The sequence below is a fragment of the Xenopus laevis genome, chromosome 9_10L (assembly GCF_017654675.1).
Source record: "Xenopus laevis strain J_2021 chromosome 9_10L, Xenopus_laevis_v10.1, whole genome shotgun sequence".
In the NCBI taxonomy this organism is placed as follows: Eukaryota; Metazoa; Chordata; class Amphibia; order Anura; family Pipidae; genus Xenopus; species Xenopus laevis.
The window spans coordinates 79,454,343-79,472,574 of NC_054387.1; the positions used below are offsets into that span (position 1 = coordinate 79,454,343).

Here is an 18,232-nt window from a genome sequence, read left to right on the forward strand (position 1 = left end):
TAAGATATTTCATGACAAAAATGTACCTGTTATTTTCACACCATCCTTTGTCTCAGCATGGACTCCAACACCAAACTCATTTTCTCCAGAAATTCTAAAGTAATAAACGCCACTCTCTTGAAGGTTGGTGACCTTGTATGTAAGACGATGACAGTTATTTGTTACAGAGACCCAAGCTTTCTTACTTGCTTCTCGTTTTTCAATGTGGTAATTCTTAACTGGTGCACCACCATCATTTTCAGGAACATCCCAAGATAGAACTGCAGATTCTTTTGTTACTTCTTTCACAACAATGTTAGAAGGAGGTCCAGGAGAGTCTAGCACCTTTACAACTAAAGTCAATGTAGCTGTGTTTAGAACATTCTGTAGGGTTAGTGTGTACTTTCCAGAATCATTTCTTGTTGCTTTTTCAATAGTGAGTGCGGTTCGACTGTCTGATGTATCAATAGTAGCTCTTGATCTAAGATCAATGTCTGGTTTACTCCACATTACATTGGGAACAGGTTTTCCTTTGAAAGGCACTGTCATTGTGAATGATCCACCGGATTTGACAATTAATGTCTTTCGCATTTCACTGTCAATATCAAATACAGGTTCTTCTTCTCTTTCCTTTACTATATGAGGCTCAGTGCTGTCACTTGGGTCACTTGTACCAACCTTATTGATTGATTTAACTCTAAATGAGTATTCAGCACCAGTTGTTAGTGCAATTACTGTGTATTCTGTACCTTTAACATTGGTGGCAGCTGTTGTCCATTCACTTTCATCAGATTTTTTGTATTCAACTGCATAACCAGTTACTGGAGATCCTCCATCAAACAATGGTTTTATCCATTCTAATGTCAGAGTTGTCTTTGTTGAATCTACAATTTTCGGTTTTGTTGGTGGTGATGGCAGGAATATTGGATCCTCTGCACGGATCAATGGTGAACAGTCACTTGGGGCACTAATGCCTGCAGCATTTTCAGCATAGACACGGTATTCATAATCACATCCTTCTCTTAAGCCAGGTGACTTTACTCTTAGATCATAAACAGGTTTTTTGTTTACACGCAACCATCTCAGACTGTTCTTCTCCCTTCTTTCAATAATATATCCAGCTATTTCACTACCACCATCGCTTTCTGGTCTTGCCCAGCAAAGAGTCATAGATTCTTTAGTCACACTTGTGATCTCCAATGATTTTGGTGGAGTTGGTACTGTAAATGGATCCAATGCCTTAATAGGTTCGCTCTCTAATGGTTCACCAACTCCATATTTATTAACACCCATCACTCTGAAAACATATTCATTACCCCTCAGAAGTTTTGTAACTTTACAAGAAGTGGTACGTAGTTCTGACTCACAAATGGTCCAGGCAATGCGACTTGTTTCTCTCTTTTCAATGATATAGTAGTCAATTTCAGCCCCACCATTTTCTTGAGGAGGTCCCCAGGACAGTGTGCATTTCTCAGCTGTTACACCACTGATTTGTAGTGGACCAGCAGAAGGACCGGGCCTGTCAAGTACTTTGCAGTTAACAGCTAAAGACCTTGTTCCTGCAACATTTTGTAAGGTTAAGACATATTGACCTGAATCCCTTCTTATGCAGTCTTTTACTGTAAGAACAGTGCTGTTATCTGTTGAACTGATTTCAACTCTTGCTTTTTCTTCAATTTCCTTTCCATCCTTTGTCCATGAAACTACAGGATGAGGACGTCCCGCAATATCTGCATTAATTTTAAAGATCTCTCCAGCTTTGACAACTACAACATCTCTAAATTTGACATCCATCATTATTCGTGGGGCATCTACATCATCCTTTACGGTTATAGGTCCTGTTGTTTCAGATGGCTCACTAAATAATCCTGCAGAATTCTTTGCAATAACACGGAAGTCATATCTTGTGTCTTCTGTAAGAGCAGTTACATCAAAATAAGTCTCCTGAATATTGGTAAAGTTGCATTTAAGCCAACGTCCATCAGGCAATTCTCGCCTTTCAATAATGTATCCTGTAATCTTTGCTCCACCGTCATACTCTGGTTTAGTCCAAGACAATGATACAGATGTTCTTGTGATATTAGTAACTTCTGGTTGGCCTGGGGGATCACATGGATCTCTTGCAGCAACTGGCTCACATGATTTGCTGCACTTTCCAATTCCAGCAATGTTTTCAGCATAAACCCGATATTCATACATCAGTCCTTCTTCAAGACCAGTTACCTTCAGTTGTGTATCATTTATAAGAGTTTTGTTTACTTTTGCCCATAGAATGCTACTTCTTTCTTTCTTCTCCAAATGATATCCAAGAACTCGACTTCCACCATCATTCACTGGAATTTGCCAGGTAACAATCATAAAAGCTTTTGTGGCATGAACAACTTGGGGTGTTCCTGGGGGACCTGGTGGTTTAAATGGATACTGTGCAACAATAGCTGGGCTATCAGTACAATGGCTTCTACCATAGCGGTTCTCTGAATACACACGGAATTGATACTCTGACCCATTTGTTAATCGTGCAACTTTAATAGATGTTCTAGCCACTGTTGCAGAGACTAATTCCCACACTGTAGTAGTTGTGTCTCTCTTTTCTACCACATAATTGCTGATATGACAGCCACCATCGTATTCAGGTGGACTCCAAGAGAATGAAATGCTATCTGCACTGATATCATCAACTTGTATAGGGCCTGGTGGTCCAGGTTTGTCAAGCACTATTACACCAACAGATACTGTTGTTGATCCTGCAGTATTTGAAGCAGTTAATTCATATGTTCCAACATCATCTTTTGAGGCTTCTTTTATTGAAAGTAAGGTGGATGTCTTTGAAACCTGGACATTTACTCGAGTTGTTTGTTTTAAGGCTTGACTATCCTTCTGCCAAGTTATGGCTGGATCTGGTCTTCCTCGGATAGGTACATCAATTTTAAGGTCATCTCCAGCTTTCACACTAAAAGTATTGAATAGTAGCTCAATTGTTGGTTGGACTTCAATATCCTTGGCAACCACAGGTACACCTAATTGTCTTGGATCACTCTTTCCTTTCTCATTTACAGCAATTACCCTGAAAGTATATTCTTCTCCCATTGTAAGGCCTTTTATAGTTGCTTCAAGGGTCTTCACTTGAGTGCATGTGCTCCATTTTTCACTTCCTTTAGTTTGCATCTCCACAATGTAGCTTGTAATTTTGCTACCACCATCACTCTCTGGCTTCTCCCATGATATACTAGCACTGTTGCGAGTTACATCAATCAGAGTAACCCTTCCAGGAGGAAGAGGTGCTTCAGACACCTTTATTGCATCAGGCGTACTTGCTGGCAAACCAACGCCATGCTCATTGGCAGCTAGAACACGGAAGTAGTAAATGCCTCCTTCTTGTAACTGTTCAATTTTATATGTATTTTTTGTACAATTATTGGTTACTGTAGCATATGCCTTTCTTGTGGATTCCCGTTTTTCAACAATGTAGTTTGTTATTTTGGATCCTCCATCAATCAGTGGTGGCTCCCAAGACAATGTTACTGAATCTTTTTTAATTTCCTTGATTTTCAGATTTATTGGGGCACTTGGAGAATCAAGCACTCTAACATTGATGAAAGCTGTTTTTGAACCACTGTTATTTTCCAAGGTCAGATTATATTTTCCACTATCAAATCGGTTGACATTATCAATTACTAACATTGTATATGAGCTTGTAACTTCAATCTGTGATCTGTCACTCAGAGAGCCTTCTGCTTTTTCCCATTTTACTTCAGGTTCTGGTCTACCTCTGATTGTGACAAACAAGCGCAGTGTTCCACTAGCACGTACAGTTACAGTCTTTCTTAAGTCAGCATCAAGTTCAATTTCAGGAGGCTCCAACTTATCAGCAGCAATGACAGTTCCTGGAATAGCAGCAGGTTCTCCAATTCCTGCTGAGTTAATAGCACAAATACGGAAGCAATATTCTGTGTTTTCTTTCAGTTTTGTTACTGTAAATAGTTTACCCTGCAGACCTGTTGGTGGAGTGCATGTTGTCCATTCATCCACAGCTGCTTCTTTCATTTCTATAACATAACCTGAAACTGGGGCTCCACCATCATAAATGGGCTTGCTCCAGGCAAGAGAAACAGATGATCTAGATGCATCCGTTACTTTTGGGTTGCTTGGAGGACCTGGTGGATAGATGGCATCACAAGCCCTGTAGAAAATAGATGGTTCACTAGGCTCTCCCACTCCAGCTGCATTTTCAGCTGAAACTCTATATTCATAGAAATGTCCCTCTGTAAGGCCTGTTACTCTGAGACGTAAATCAGTTAATCGTTTTTTATTGCATTTTGTCCAACGAATACCATCTTTATCACGCTTTTCAAGAATATAGCCTTCTATTTCTGCCCCACCATTGTCTTCTGGACGACCCCAGGTAACAACCATAGAATCTTTTGTGATGGCTGTAACCTCAGGTGTTGAAGGAGCACTTGGAGGCTTGAAAGGATTACGAGCTAAGACTGGTTCAGATTCCAAGGGTTCTCCAATTCCATATTTATTTACAGCCACTACGCGGAAGATATATTCATTTCCTGTAAGTAATTTTGTGACTTTGTGACTAAGAGCCTGAAGATTTGATGCCACTTGAGTCCATGAGAGTCTGCTTGTTTCTCTTTTCTCAATAACATAATGGGAGATATTTGCTCCACCATCATGTGCAGGTGGACCCCATGACAAGTAACATTTATCTGCAGTTACACCTGTTACTTTCAATGGACCTTCTGGTGGACCTGGTCGATCAAGAACTTTAACTGTTATAGGAATAGACTTTGTTCCACCAACATTACTGAGGTTCAGAATGTACTGGCCACCATCAACTCTAACACAGTCTTTGACAATGAGTGTTGTCTTTTGAATGGTGGATTTTATTTCCATCCTTGCTGTTGCGGCTTCAAACTCTTTTCCATCTTTGGACCAAGCAATGTCAGGAATTGGTTTGCCATGGATATCAGCTTCAAGAACAAAAGTGTCCCCAGCATTTACAGTAATCACATCCTTGTACTTTGGATCTAGGGATGCCCTTGGTGCATCAATTTCATCTCTAGCAGTTATTGGCCCAGTGCTTTCTGAAGGTTCACTAAAGTTTCCAGCAGCATTTCTTGCAATAACTCTGAACTCATATCTTTGATCCTCTGAAAGCCCAGTTGCAGCAAATTCTGTTTCTAATACATTTGTGAAGCTGGCCTTCATCCAGCGGCCATCAGGTAATTCTTTCTTCTCTACAATGTAACCTGTTACTTTACTACCACCATCATACTCTGGTTTGGTCCACTGAAGATTAACATAGTTTCTTGTAATTTCAATGGCCTCTGGACGTCCAGGAGGATCGCAAGGATCACGGGCAACATAGCACTCTGATACCTTACTTACTTTTCCAATGCCAACAATATTCTCAGCATATACCCTAAACTCATATTCTAGACCCTCTTCAAGGCCATTTGTTTTCAGTTTGGTGTCTTGGATTATAATCTTATTTAATTTTGCCCAGAGTATACTGTTTTTCTCTTTGCGTTCTAAATGGTATCCTAATACTTTGCTTCCTCCATCATTTACTGGCTCATGCCACTGGACAAGCATGTGATCCTTTGAAAGTGATGTAACAAATGGTGTTCCTGGAGGTCCTGGTTCTTTGTAGGGATATTGTACAACAACTGCAGCAGAATCTAGAGGGGTACTCTTTCCATACCTGTTTTCAGCATGTATTCTGAACTGATATTCAGCTCCTGTTGTAAGTTTGGTTACTTTGATTGTTGTTCTTGCAACTGTAGCTGACACCATCTGCCATGCTGTGGTAGTTGTATCACGCTTTTCAACTATGTAATTATTAATCTGACATCCACCTGTGTATTCTGGAGCATCCCATGAAAATACTACAAAATTAGCGCTAATTTCATCAAAACGTACTGGACCTTTTGGTGGGCCAGGTTTGTCTAGAATAATTATGCTAATGTTTTCAGTTGTTGTGCCAGCAGTATTTGTTGCAGTTACTGTGTATTTGCCAAAGTCATCTTTGTTGCTTTCCTTAATATGTAAGATAGTGGATGATGGTGTATCCTCAACATTTACTCTTGTTGTTTGTTTCAATGGTTGGCTATCTTTTGTCCAGGTGATGGTTGGCTTAGGTCTGCCTATAACAGGGATGTCTATCTTGAGATCTTCACCAGCTTGTACATTATAGGAACTAAACATTAATTTAAAGCTTGGCTCAATTGTTAAGTCTTTAGCTATCACTGGAATGCCCAGTATTCTTGGATCACTTTTTCCTTTTTCATTGTAAGCAAGCACACGGAATGAATATTCTTGCCCTGGGCTTAATCCTGAAACAACAGCATTGCATGTTTTAGTTTCAGTAACGGCACTCCATTTATCCACACCTTTGGGTTGCATTTCAACTAAGTATCCAATGAGTCTGCTGCCTCCATCATGTTCTGGTTTCTCCCACATAAGGGATGCACTTCTTTGGGTAACATCTGTGAGACTGATTTTGCCTGGAGGTAGTGGTGCTTCAGAAGCTTTTACTGCATCCACTGTTTCCACTGGCACACCAACACCAAATTCATTCTCAGCCATAACTCTGAAATAATATATGGCTCCTTCAGTAAGATTGTCCACCTTGTAACTTGTTTTATTGCATTTAGCTGTAACATTGGCATAAGCTTTCCTAGTGGACTCTCGCTTATCAATAACATAGTTCTTTATCTTTGCGCCACCATCAATGAGAGGAGGTTCCCATGTAAGTGTGATTGAATCTTTCTTTATATCTTTCACAAGAAGGTTTATAGGTGGGCCTGGTGTGTCAAGAACCTTCAGGGTCACAAATGCAGATTTTGACCCACTGCTGTTTTCAAGCTTAAGAACATACTTTCCAGCATCATTTCTGTCACAGTTATCTATTGAAAGCTGGGTGTAGTTCAGACCTCTTTCAATTTGTGATTTTTCAGTGAGCTCTCCATCTTCTTTTGACCAGCTTATTTCTGGGGTAGGTCTTCCTTTAAATGGAATATGAATTCTTGCATTTCCACCAGCTCTCACCAGTATTCCTTTTCTTAGCTCAGAATCAAGGTCAATCTCAGGATTTTCAAGTTTATCTTCTGGTTTTACAGTTCCTGGAACTGCAGCAGCTTCACCTACTCCAGCCTTATTTATAGCACAAATGCGGACTTGGTATTGCTGATGTTCAATAAGTTTTGTGATCTCAAATTTAGTAACTTGTAAACCAGTCTGAGGGGTACATATTGTCCATTCTTCTTCATCTTCTTTACAGATTTCTACAATATACCCTTGTATATCACTTCCACCATCATAAATAGGTTTGCCCCAAACAACTGTGACAGAGTTTTTAGTTGTATCCACTATGTGTGGGTTTGTAGGTGGCCCAGGTTTGAAAATTGGATCACATGCTTTAAAGTAGGCTGAAGCCTGGCTTGACTCACCAATTCCAGCAGCATTTTCAGCTGATAATCTGTATTCATATTCATGTTCTTCTGTTAATCCTGTAACTCTAAATCTTAAATCTGTTACCCTGCGTTTGTTGCATTTAGTCCACCTAATGCCAGCCCTGTCTCGTTTTTCTACAATATAGCCAATGATTTCACTGCCTCCATCATTATCTGGTCGATTCCAACAAACAGTCATAGAGTCCTTTGCAATGTTGGTTACTTCCAGAGCCTTTGGTGGACCTGGAGGTACAAATGGATTTTTCATCAATACTGGTACAGACTCCAATGTCTCACCAATGCCATATTTGTTCACAGCCATTATTCGGAATATATATTCATTGCCTTCCAAAAGTTTTGTTACTTTTATTGATGTAGGTACAACTTCAGTAGCAACAACAGTCCAGGCAAGGCGACTTGTTTCTCTCTTTTCAATTATGTAGTGAGAAATATCACTGCCTCCATCATGTTGAGGTGGAGCCCATGCCAATGAGCATTTGTCAGATGTTACTCCAGTAACTTGAACAGGACCCTGTGGAGGCCCTGGTCTATCTAGTACTTTAACATTAATTGGAACTGACTTTGTTCCTGCAACATTGGAAGCTTGCAAGATGTACTGTCCTCCATCAATTCTAATTGCATCCTTTACAACAATAAGGGCTTTGAAATCAGAATTTTTAATCTCACACCTAGCTGAATCCTCAACTTCTTTATCACCTTTAAACCACTGGATCATAGGTAGAGGTTTTCCATGTACATCAGCATCAAGTTTGAATGTTTCGCCTGCATTAATGACTATGGTGTCTTTGTATTTTGGATCCATTGAAATTCTAGGTGGATCTACTTCATCCTTTGCAGTAATTGCTCCTGTACTATCAGAAGGCTTGCTGAAGGTTCCTGCAGCATTCTTTGCAATAACTCTGAAGTCATATCTCTGATCTTCAGTGAGACCTGTTACTGTGAATTGTGTCTCAATTACATTTGTAAAACTTGCTTTCATCCATCGCCCCTCAGGTAAATCACGTTTTTCAACAATGTAGCCAGTTATCATGCTTCCACCATCATATTCAGGTTTTTTCCAGCTGAGTGTAATTGCACTTCTAGTTACAATTATTGGTTCAGGGCAACCTGGAGGATCACATGGGTCTCGGGCAAAGTAGCACTCAGAAACTTTGCTTGGTTTGCCAATGCCAACAATATTTTCAGCAAAAACTCTAAACTCATACTCAATGCCTTCCTCAAGGTTAGCAGTCTTAAAATATGTATCTGGAATAATAGTTTTATTAATCTTGGTCCACATAATGCTGTTTCTTTCTTTTCGCTCAAGATGATATCCTAAGACTTTGCTTCCACCATCATTTATAGGCTCATGCCACTGAACAACCATACTATCCTTTGTTATAGTTGCAGAAAATGGTGTACCAGGCGGTCCAGGTTCCTTATAAGGATACTGTGCTACTACTGCTTCAGAATCTAACCCAAAGCTTCTCCCATATCTGTTTTCTGCAAATATTTTGAATTGGTATTCTGTACCAGTCTTCAGTTTTGACACCTTTAGTGTAGTTCTGGCAACTGTAGCTGAGACAGTTTCCCACAGTGTGGTAGTTGTGTCCCTCTTTTCAACTACATAGTTTGAAATCTGGCAACCTCCTGTATATAATGGAGGGTTCCAGGAAAGTGTAATGCTTTCTGCACTAATATCATCAAACTTCACTGGGCCACTTGGTGGATCGGGCTTGTCTAATGTAATAATTTCAACAGAAGCCACTTTTTGGCCAAGAATGTTGGAGACTGCAATCGCATACATGCCTGAGTCATCTTTAGTAGATTCCTTAATGTTCAATACAGTAAGATTTTGTGTATCTGTAACATTAACTCGTGTTGTCTGCTTCAGAGGTTGACCATCTTTTGTCCAAGTAATTTCAGGCTTTGGTCTTCCAGAGAAGGGGACTTCAACCTTCAAATCATGTCCAACTTGAACGCTGTAACTACTAAATGCAGGTCGAATGTCTGGCTCTATAACTAGGTCTTTAGCAACCACTGGAACTGCAAGAGATCTTGGATCACTCTTACCCTTCTCATTAACTGCCACAACCCTAAAGAGATATTCTCCTCCTTGTGTTAAGTTTGTTATTACAGCTTCAAGAGCTTTGACACGAACACAATCTGACCATTTTTCACTTCCTTTAGCTTGCATTTCGACAATGTATTGAATAATCTTGCTGCCTCCATCATGTTCAGGTTTTTCCCATGAAAGCGATACACTATTTCTTGTTACATCAACCACTGTTATTTTGCCTGGAGGCTGTGGAACCTCAGATACCTTAATAGGATCTGCAGTTTCTGCAGGAACACCAATGCCATATTCATTTTCAGCGGTTACCCTGAAATAGTAGCTGCAGCCTTCCTGAAGCTGGTCTGTTTTCCAGGATGTTTTGTGACAGTTTGTTGCAACAGCTGCATACGCTTTCCTGGTGGTTTCACGTTTTTCAATTATGTAATTCTTTATCTTAGCACCACCATCCAATACAGGTGGCTCCCATGTAAGAGATACTGATTCCTTGGTGACTTCTTTTATTTTGAGATTTACAGGTTCACTTGGTGTATCCAGAACCCGAACACTTATAAATGCAGATTTTGTGCCGCTGCTGTTTTCTAGTGTCAGTGTGTATTTTCCAGAATCAAATCTATTAACATTGTCTATTACGAGTGTAGTGAAACTACTAGTGACATCAATCTGAGCTATGTCTCTGATATCACCGTCAACTTTTCCCCATTTAACCTCAGGAGCTGGACGCCCTCTGAATGGAATGAAAAGTCTTAATGAGCCACCAGCTCTTACATTTACAATCTTTCTGAGTTCTGGATCTAGATCTAGATCAGGCACTTCCAGCTTTTCTTCTACAATAATAGATGCAGGGAGATCTGCATGCTCTCCAACTCCAGCCTTGTTAACTGCACATATACGGAATTTGTATTCATGTTTTTCCAACAATTTCTCAACTTCAAACCTGGTTTCTTTAATGCCACTTGGTTGAGTACAAATAGACCATTCTCCACTGCTGAGGTCACACTTTTCAACAATATAACCCTGGATCTCACATCCACCATCATAGATTGGTTTACCCCATGAAAGTATTACTGAGGATCTTGTAACATCAACTACTCTTGGGTTATTTGGAGGACCTGGTTTATAAATAGGATCACATGCCTTATAATAAATGGAAGATGGACTTGGTTCACTTAAACCTGCAGCATTTTCAGCAGATACTCTGAATTCATAGAGATGAGTTTCAACAAGACCCGTTACTCTGAAGCGTAATTCACTAATTATTCGCTTATTGCATCTTATCCACCGTATGCCTTCTTTGTCACGCTTTTCAAGAACATAGCCTGTTATTTCACTGCCGCCATCAAATGGGGGTCTTTCCCAAACAACAATCATGGAGTCTTTTGTAACAGCCGTGACCTCAGGAGCTTTTGGTGCTTGTGGAACTACATATGGATTCTTTGCAAGAACTGGTTCAGATTCAAGTGGTTCTCCAACTCCATACTTATTTACAGCCATAACACGGAAGATGTATTCATTGCCTTCCAAAAGTTTTGTTACTTTGCAGCTCAGAGTTTGTACATTGCTATCAACCACTGTCCATACTAAGCGGCTGGTTTCTCGTCTCTCTACAATGTAATGGGAAATATCACTTCCACCATCTTGCTGGGGAGGTTTCCATGTTAAAGTGCATTTCTCAGCACTAACACCTGCAATAGTAATTGGTCCTTCAGGAGGTCCAGGCCTGTCAAGTACCTTAATATTCACGGACACTGATTTTTCACCAGCAACATTTTTCAGCAGAAGATTATAGTGACCACTATCTACACGAATAGCTTCTTTTACACATAGAGATGTAGTGAAATCAGTACTTTTTATTTCTAGACGAGCTGTATTGACAAGTTCCTCTCCAGCTTTAATCCACTGAATTGAAGGTATAGGTTTGCCATAAACATCTGCATCAATCTTAAATGTCTCGCCAGCGTTTATCGTTATGGTTTCTTTATATTTTGGATCCATGCTTACACGAGGAGGTTCCACTTCATCTCTTGCAGTTATTGGCCCTGTGCTGTCAGAAGGTTCACTGAAAATTCCTGCAGCATTTCTTGCAATAACACGGAATTCATATCTTTGATCTTCAACAAGTCCAGTAACAGCAAATTGGGTTTCAATAACATTTGTAAAGCTTGCTTTCATCCAACGGCCATCAGGCAGTTCTTTCTTTTCAACTATGTAACCTGTGATCTTGCTGCCACCATCATATTCAGGCTTTGTCCACTGAAGAGTCACTGAGTTTCTTGTGACAATTATTGGCTCTGGACGACCAGGAGGATCACATGGATCTCTTGCTACATAGCACTCCGATACTTTACTAGGTTTGCCAATTCCTACGATGTTCTCTGCATAAACCCTGAATTCATATTCAATACCTTCTTCAATGTTGGTTGTTTTAATTCTAGTGTCAGGAAGGATTGTTTTGTTAAGCTTCACCCAAAGGATACTATTTCTTTCTTTGCTTTCAACATGGTACCCTAGAATCCTGCTACCACCATCATTTACAGGCTCATTCCATTGTACAACCATACTATCTCTAGTAACTGCTATCACAAATGGTGTTCCAGGTGGTCCAGGCAGCTTGTATGGATATTGAGCTACGACTGATTCTGATGTCAAATATCCACTCTTTCCATAACGGTTTTCAGCAGCAATTCGGAACTGATATTCACAACCCGTTTTTAGTCTTGTGGCCTTAATGGTTGTTCTAGCTACAGTTGCTGATACAATTTGCCAATTTGTTGTAGAAGTGTCACGTTTCTCCACAATGTAGTTATTGATTGAACTTCCACCATCGTATTTTGGAGGTTGCCATGAAATGGTAATACTATCTGCTGTTACTTCATCAATCTTTACTGGTCCTGTTGGTGGCTCTGGTTTATCAAGAACCACAATGCTAAGCTGTTCAGTGGCTTCACCTGCAGAGTTAGCAAGTGTTACTGTGTACGGTCCAACATCTTCCTTGGAGGCTTCTTTGATTGTCAGAAGGGAGTTGCTTTCTGTATTCTCTGCATTAACTCGAGTGGTCTGTTTTAGTGGTAAATTATCTTTATGCCATGTTATTGTAGGCTTGGGGCGTGCAATAAATGGCACATCAACCTTAAGATCTTCCCCAGCTAAAACACTGAAAGTGTTGAAAAGAAGCTTTAATGCTGGTGCAATCACAATGTCTTTTGCAACTACTGGGACTCCCAGCTGCCGAGGATCACTGATTCCTTTTTCATTTTGAGCCGATACACGGAACATATATTCTTCTCCTTGTATAAGGCCAGTTATTTTGGCTTCAGTTGTTTTTACTGTTGAACATGTTGCCCATTTTTCACTACCTTTGCTCTGCATTTCCACAATATAAGCCAATATTCTGCTTCCCCCATCATGTTCTGGTTTTTCCCATGACAGTAAAACACTGTTTCTGGTTACATCAACCAAAGTAATCTTGCCTGGAGGAAGAGGCCTTTCTGATACTTTCACAGACTCAGATGTTTCTACAGGTAAACCAATTCCATATTCATTTTCTGCAAGGACTCTAAAATAGTAATTGCAACCTTCCTGCAAATGGTCTACTTTCCAGCTTGTCTTATGGCAATTGGCTGCAACTGTTGAATATGCTTTTCTTGTTGATTCACGCTTTTCAACAATGTAATTTTTAATTTTAGATCCACCATCTATAAGAGGGGGTTCCCATGTTAATGTAACAGATTCCTTTGTGATTTCTTTTATTTTGAGATCTAGAGGTGCACCAGGTGTATCAAGAACTCTAACATTCACAAAGGCTGACTTGCTTCCTGAACTGTTTTCTATTGTAAGCATATATTTGCCACTGTCAAATCTGTTTACATTTTCAACAATTAGTGACGTGTATGAGCTTGTTGATTCAATGCTTGCCCTCTCAATTGGTTCACCATTTTCTTTTGTCCATTTTACTTCTGGGGCAGGTCTTCCCTTAATTGGTACAAATATCCTCAATGTGCAGCATGCTCTTATGCAAATAACTTTACGGAGTTCTGCATCTAGTTCAATCTCTGGTGGTAACATCCTTTCTTCAGCTTTTGGTGATCCTGGGACAAGAGCAGGCTCTCCAACACCCTCAGAGTTCAAAGCATATATATTTATTTTATACTCTTGGTTTTCTTTCAACCCTATTATTGTGAAGGAGGTTGCTTTGAGTCCAGCAGGTGGTGTTACAACTTTCCATTCATCTTCTTCAGGTAGACATGTTTCAACCATGTAGCCAGTTATTTCTGAACCTCCATCATACACTGGTTTATTCCAGGCTATTGTAATTGAAGATTTGCTTGTATCCAAAACTCTTGGATTTCCTGGAGGGCCAGGCTTGAATACGGTATCACATGCTTTGTAAAATGGACTGCATTGGCTTGGTTTACTAAATCCAGCAGCATTTTCAGCCATGATTCTGTATTCATATTCATGTCCTTCTGTTAGTCCTGAAACTTTGTAACGCAAATCAGTAAGGATTCGCTTGTTGCACTTAATCCAGCGCAGGCCACCTTTGTCACGTCTTTCTACAATATAGTTAGATATTGGGCTTCCACCATCAGATTCAGGATGTCCCCAGCAAACTATCATAGAATCTTTTGTAATAGCTGTCACCTCAGGAGTTTTTGGTGGATCTGGAGGTACATAGGGATTTACTGCAAGGACAGGCTCTGATTCTAAAATTTCTCCTACTCCATATTTGTTAACAGCCATAACGCGGAAGATATATTCATTTCCTTTTAGTAGCTTGGTTACCTTAAGTTTTGTAACCTGGATTTCTGTTGCTACGTTGGTCCAAGCCAGTCTGCTGGTTTCACGTTTTTCAATAATGTAGTGATCAATCTTTGCACCTCCATCATCCATTGGAGGTAGCCATGACAGTACACACTTTTCAGAAGTAACATCAGAAACAGACAAAGGACCTTCACAAGGGCCTGGTCTGTCAAGAACTTTGACATTAAATATGTGTTTTGCAAATCCACCAGGGTTAGATGCCATAAGTGTATATGCTCCACCATCTTTTCTGGCTGAATCCTTATTTATCAGTGATGTTGAAAAATCAGCTATTTTAATTTCCAATTTGGCTGTGTCTTCTAGATCTTTTCCTTCTTTTGTCCAAGTCAATGTTGGAGGTGGACGACCTGCAACATCAGCATCAAGTCTGAACATTTCACCTGCTTTTAGAATGATAATGTCTTTGAATTTTGCATCTACCATTATTCTTGGTTCCTCTATATCATCTCTGCAAGTAATAGCATCAGATGGCTCAGATGGCTGACTAACAGCTCCAGCTGCATTTCTTGCAATTATTCTGAACTCATATTCTGCATTTTCGTTTAATCCACTTACAGTAAATTCAGTCTCTAGGATGTTACTGAAGTTAGCTTTAAGCCAACGGCCATTAGGAAGGTCTCTTCTCTCAACAGTATATCCAGTTATCTTAAAACCTCCATTGTATTCAGGTTTTGTCCACTGAAGTGTCACTGCATGCCTAGTTACATTGAGAGCAATTGGTTTTCCTGGTGGGTCTATTGGGTCCAGTGCAAAAGTTGGTTCAGAGGATTTGCTTGGTTTGCTCTTACCAGCCATATTTTCAGCGACAATACGGAATTCATATGCAATGCCATCAGTAAGTCCTGAAGATTTATATATATTTCCTACTATCAAATTCTTGCTTATAGTCTGCCAAAGTATACTGTTTCGTTCTTTTCTTTCAATATGGTATCCTAGAATTTGGCTTCCACCATCTGTTACTGGCTCATTCCAGCTAATAGTCATTGAGTCCTTGGTAACTGCAATAACTTGAGGTGTTCCTGGTGGCCCTGGAACCTTAAAAGGATAAGCAGCAACTACAGATTCTGAAATCAAGGCAGGGCCAGTTCCATATCTGTTCTCTGCTTTAACACGGAATTGGTATTCCATACCAGTAGTCAGACGTGTAGCTTTGAATGTTGTGCGTATAACAGTTGAAGCTAATTCACTCCAAGTTGTGCTGTTAGTTTCACGCATTTCAACTATGTAGTTGCTTATTGGAACTCCACCATCATTCTCTGGGGGATCCCAAGAAAGTGTAATAAAGTCAGATGAGATTTCATCAAACTTAATGGGGCCTTTTGGAATTCCAGGAATATCATGGACCTGAACAGAAATTATGTCAGTAATTTCTCCAACAACATTCTTAGCTGTTAGAGTGTATTTTCCAGAATCATTCCTAGTGCATTCATTGATATTTAGAATTGTTGCAGTTGATGTGCGCTCCACATTAATTCTCTGTGTTTCTTTAAGGAGCTGATCATCCTTCTTCCATGTTACAGTCGGTTTTGGTCTTCCTAATACTGGGATTTCAACTTTAATATTATCACCAGCCTTTGCAACAACTGACTTCTGATAAATGCCACGTAAATCAAATTCTGGAAGCATTAACTGCTCTTTAACAACAACTGGCCTGCTTTCCCTAGGATCACTTCTTCCTGCACTGTTTACAGCCATTACTTGGAATATATATTCTTCATTTTCATTAAGGTTCTTAACTACATAGTCCAGTGCCTTCACTGTTGTTACATGCGACCACTGGTCAGAACCTTTCTTTTGTGCTTCAATTACATAGCCAGTGATCTTACTTCCTCCATCATGCTCTGGTTTTGGCCAAGCAAGGCTTACACTGTTCTTTGAAATGTCCATAATATTAAGGCTTTCAGGAGGAGAGGGGGCTTCAGAGGCTCTTATTGGCTCAGCAGTTTCAGTTGGTTCACCAATTCCAAATTCATTTTCTGCCAAAACTCTAAAGTAATATTCACACCCTTCTGCCAAATTGGGGATCCTCAGAGAACACTTCTGACAATTGGTTGTAATTGTTGAATAAGCCTTTCGAGTTGATTCACGTTTCTCAACAATGTAGTTAGTAATTCTGGAGCCACCATCGATAAGTGGCATATCCCATTGTAAAGTAATGCTATCTTTTGTTACATCCCTGGCTTTAAGGTTTAGTGGAGGTCCTGGTGAATCCAGAACTTTAACATTTACAAATCCAGATTTCTTTCCAGCTGCATTTTCAAGATTCATTGTGTATTTTCCAGCATCATACCTGTTGCATTCAGTAATGATTAACAGTGAATATGATTCTGTGTTTTCAATATTGGCACGTATTTTCAGGGGTATATCCCCTTTCATCCAATTCACTTCTGGTGTTGGACGTCCCTTAATTGGTACAAATATGCGAATGCTTAAGCCAGCTCTAACTACAAGAGTCCTTCTTAACTCAGCATCCAATTCAAAGTCAGGAACTTCTTCTCGGTCTTTAATTTCTACATTGTCAATCTGTGCTGGTTCTCCAGTGCCTGCAGCATTTATAGCACGAATTCTGAATTTATAATTTCCTCCAGGTTGAAGATTGGCAACAACAAACTCGGTGATGCGGAGTGCTGAGCCAGTTGTATCTTTGACCCATTCTTCTTCTCCTTCCTTTTGATGTTCAACAATATAACCAAGGATTTCAAGACCACCATCATAATGAGGCTTGCCCCAGTTTAATGTTGCTGTGGACTTTGTTGTGTCTGTAACTCTTGGATTAGAAGGTGGACCAGGTGGATCTGCAACGATATGAAAATACAGATTTAAAACTGTGATAAACCCTAACAGAATATTTATCATACAGCTCTATAGACACAGACTTACATGCTACATCCTTTGTTAAAACTGGCAAAGAGCTTTCACTGGGAGGTCCAACTCCTGCTTTATTTTCTGCACTCACTCGGAATTCATACTCATATCCATCTGTTAGTCCAGTAACTTTCAGTCTAAGGTCAGAAATGGGCTTCTTTGATGCTCTAACCCATCGCAGTCCTTTCTTTTCTTTTCTTTCAACATAGTAACCAGTGATTTCACTGCCACCATCATCAGCTGGACGTTTCCAAGAAATGGTTACAGTTGTGCTTGTTACATTTGTTGCTTCTGGTTTTCCAGGAGGACCTGGGGGGCCTGTTAAAATACAGTGATAAGTTAAAGTGCACATGTTAATATACCATAAATTAGATTAGATCAGATGTAAAGGGGGTAATGCTTACCATAGCTATCCACCATCTTGACTGGATCAGATTGTATAGGTTCACCCACACCAAAATTATTTACAGCAGAGACACGGAAGATGTATTCATTTCCTTGGATCAGCTTGCTGACAACATGCCTACAAGACTGTATATTTTCAGCTACCAAGGTCCAGAGCAAACGGCTGGTTTCTCTCTTTTCCAAAATATATGATGTAATGGGGGACCCACCATCTTCAGCTGGAGGTGTCCAGTTAAGTGTTGCTTTTTCTGAAGATACGTTGCTCACTTCAATAGGCCCAGGGGGTCCAGGCACATCTAAAACTTTGACATGTACATGTTCTTCCTTGGTGCCAAAAGGATTGCTGGCAGTAATAGTATATTCCCCAGAATCTTTACGGGATGCATATTTAACAGAAAGAGTGGAAGATGTTGGTCCTGTTTCAATCTGTACAATATCAGATGGTTTAAAGTCCTTTCCTGCTTTGGACCAAACAGACGTTGGAGGTGGCTTGCCAAGGATGCTTGTAGCAGTCATGACAATGGTATCTCCTGCCTTAACAGTTAAGCCATCTTTTACAGCTTGATCAAGAGTAATAGTGGGTGCCTCTGTAATAATAAACAAGTTCAGAAAGTAAGGCACTGAT

At 40.0% G+C, this 18,232-nt stretch overlaps 1 protein-coding gene across 3 annotated transcripts in view; it reads right to left on the reverse strand.

The window, feature by feature from the left end:
• Positions 1-18,232, reverse strand: part of LOC108701391 (titin) — a 234,891-nt gene that overhangs the window by 29,104 nt on the left and 187,555 nt on the right. For all 3 annotated transcript variants that reach the window (XM_041576219.1, XM_041576221.1, XM_041576220.1), the window contains 3 exons: positions 17,607-18,194; positions 17,218-17,520; positions 27-17,132 (listed from right to left, as the gene is read on the reverse strand). In XM_041576219.1, the coding sequence (XP_041432153.1) occupies positions 27-17,132; positions 17,218-17,520; positions 17,607-18,194 (17,997 nt within the window). The remainder of the gene's footprint in view (positions 1-26; positions 17,133-17,217; positions 17,521-17,606; positions 18,195-18,232) is intronic.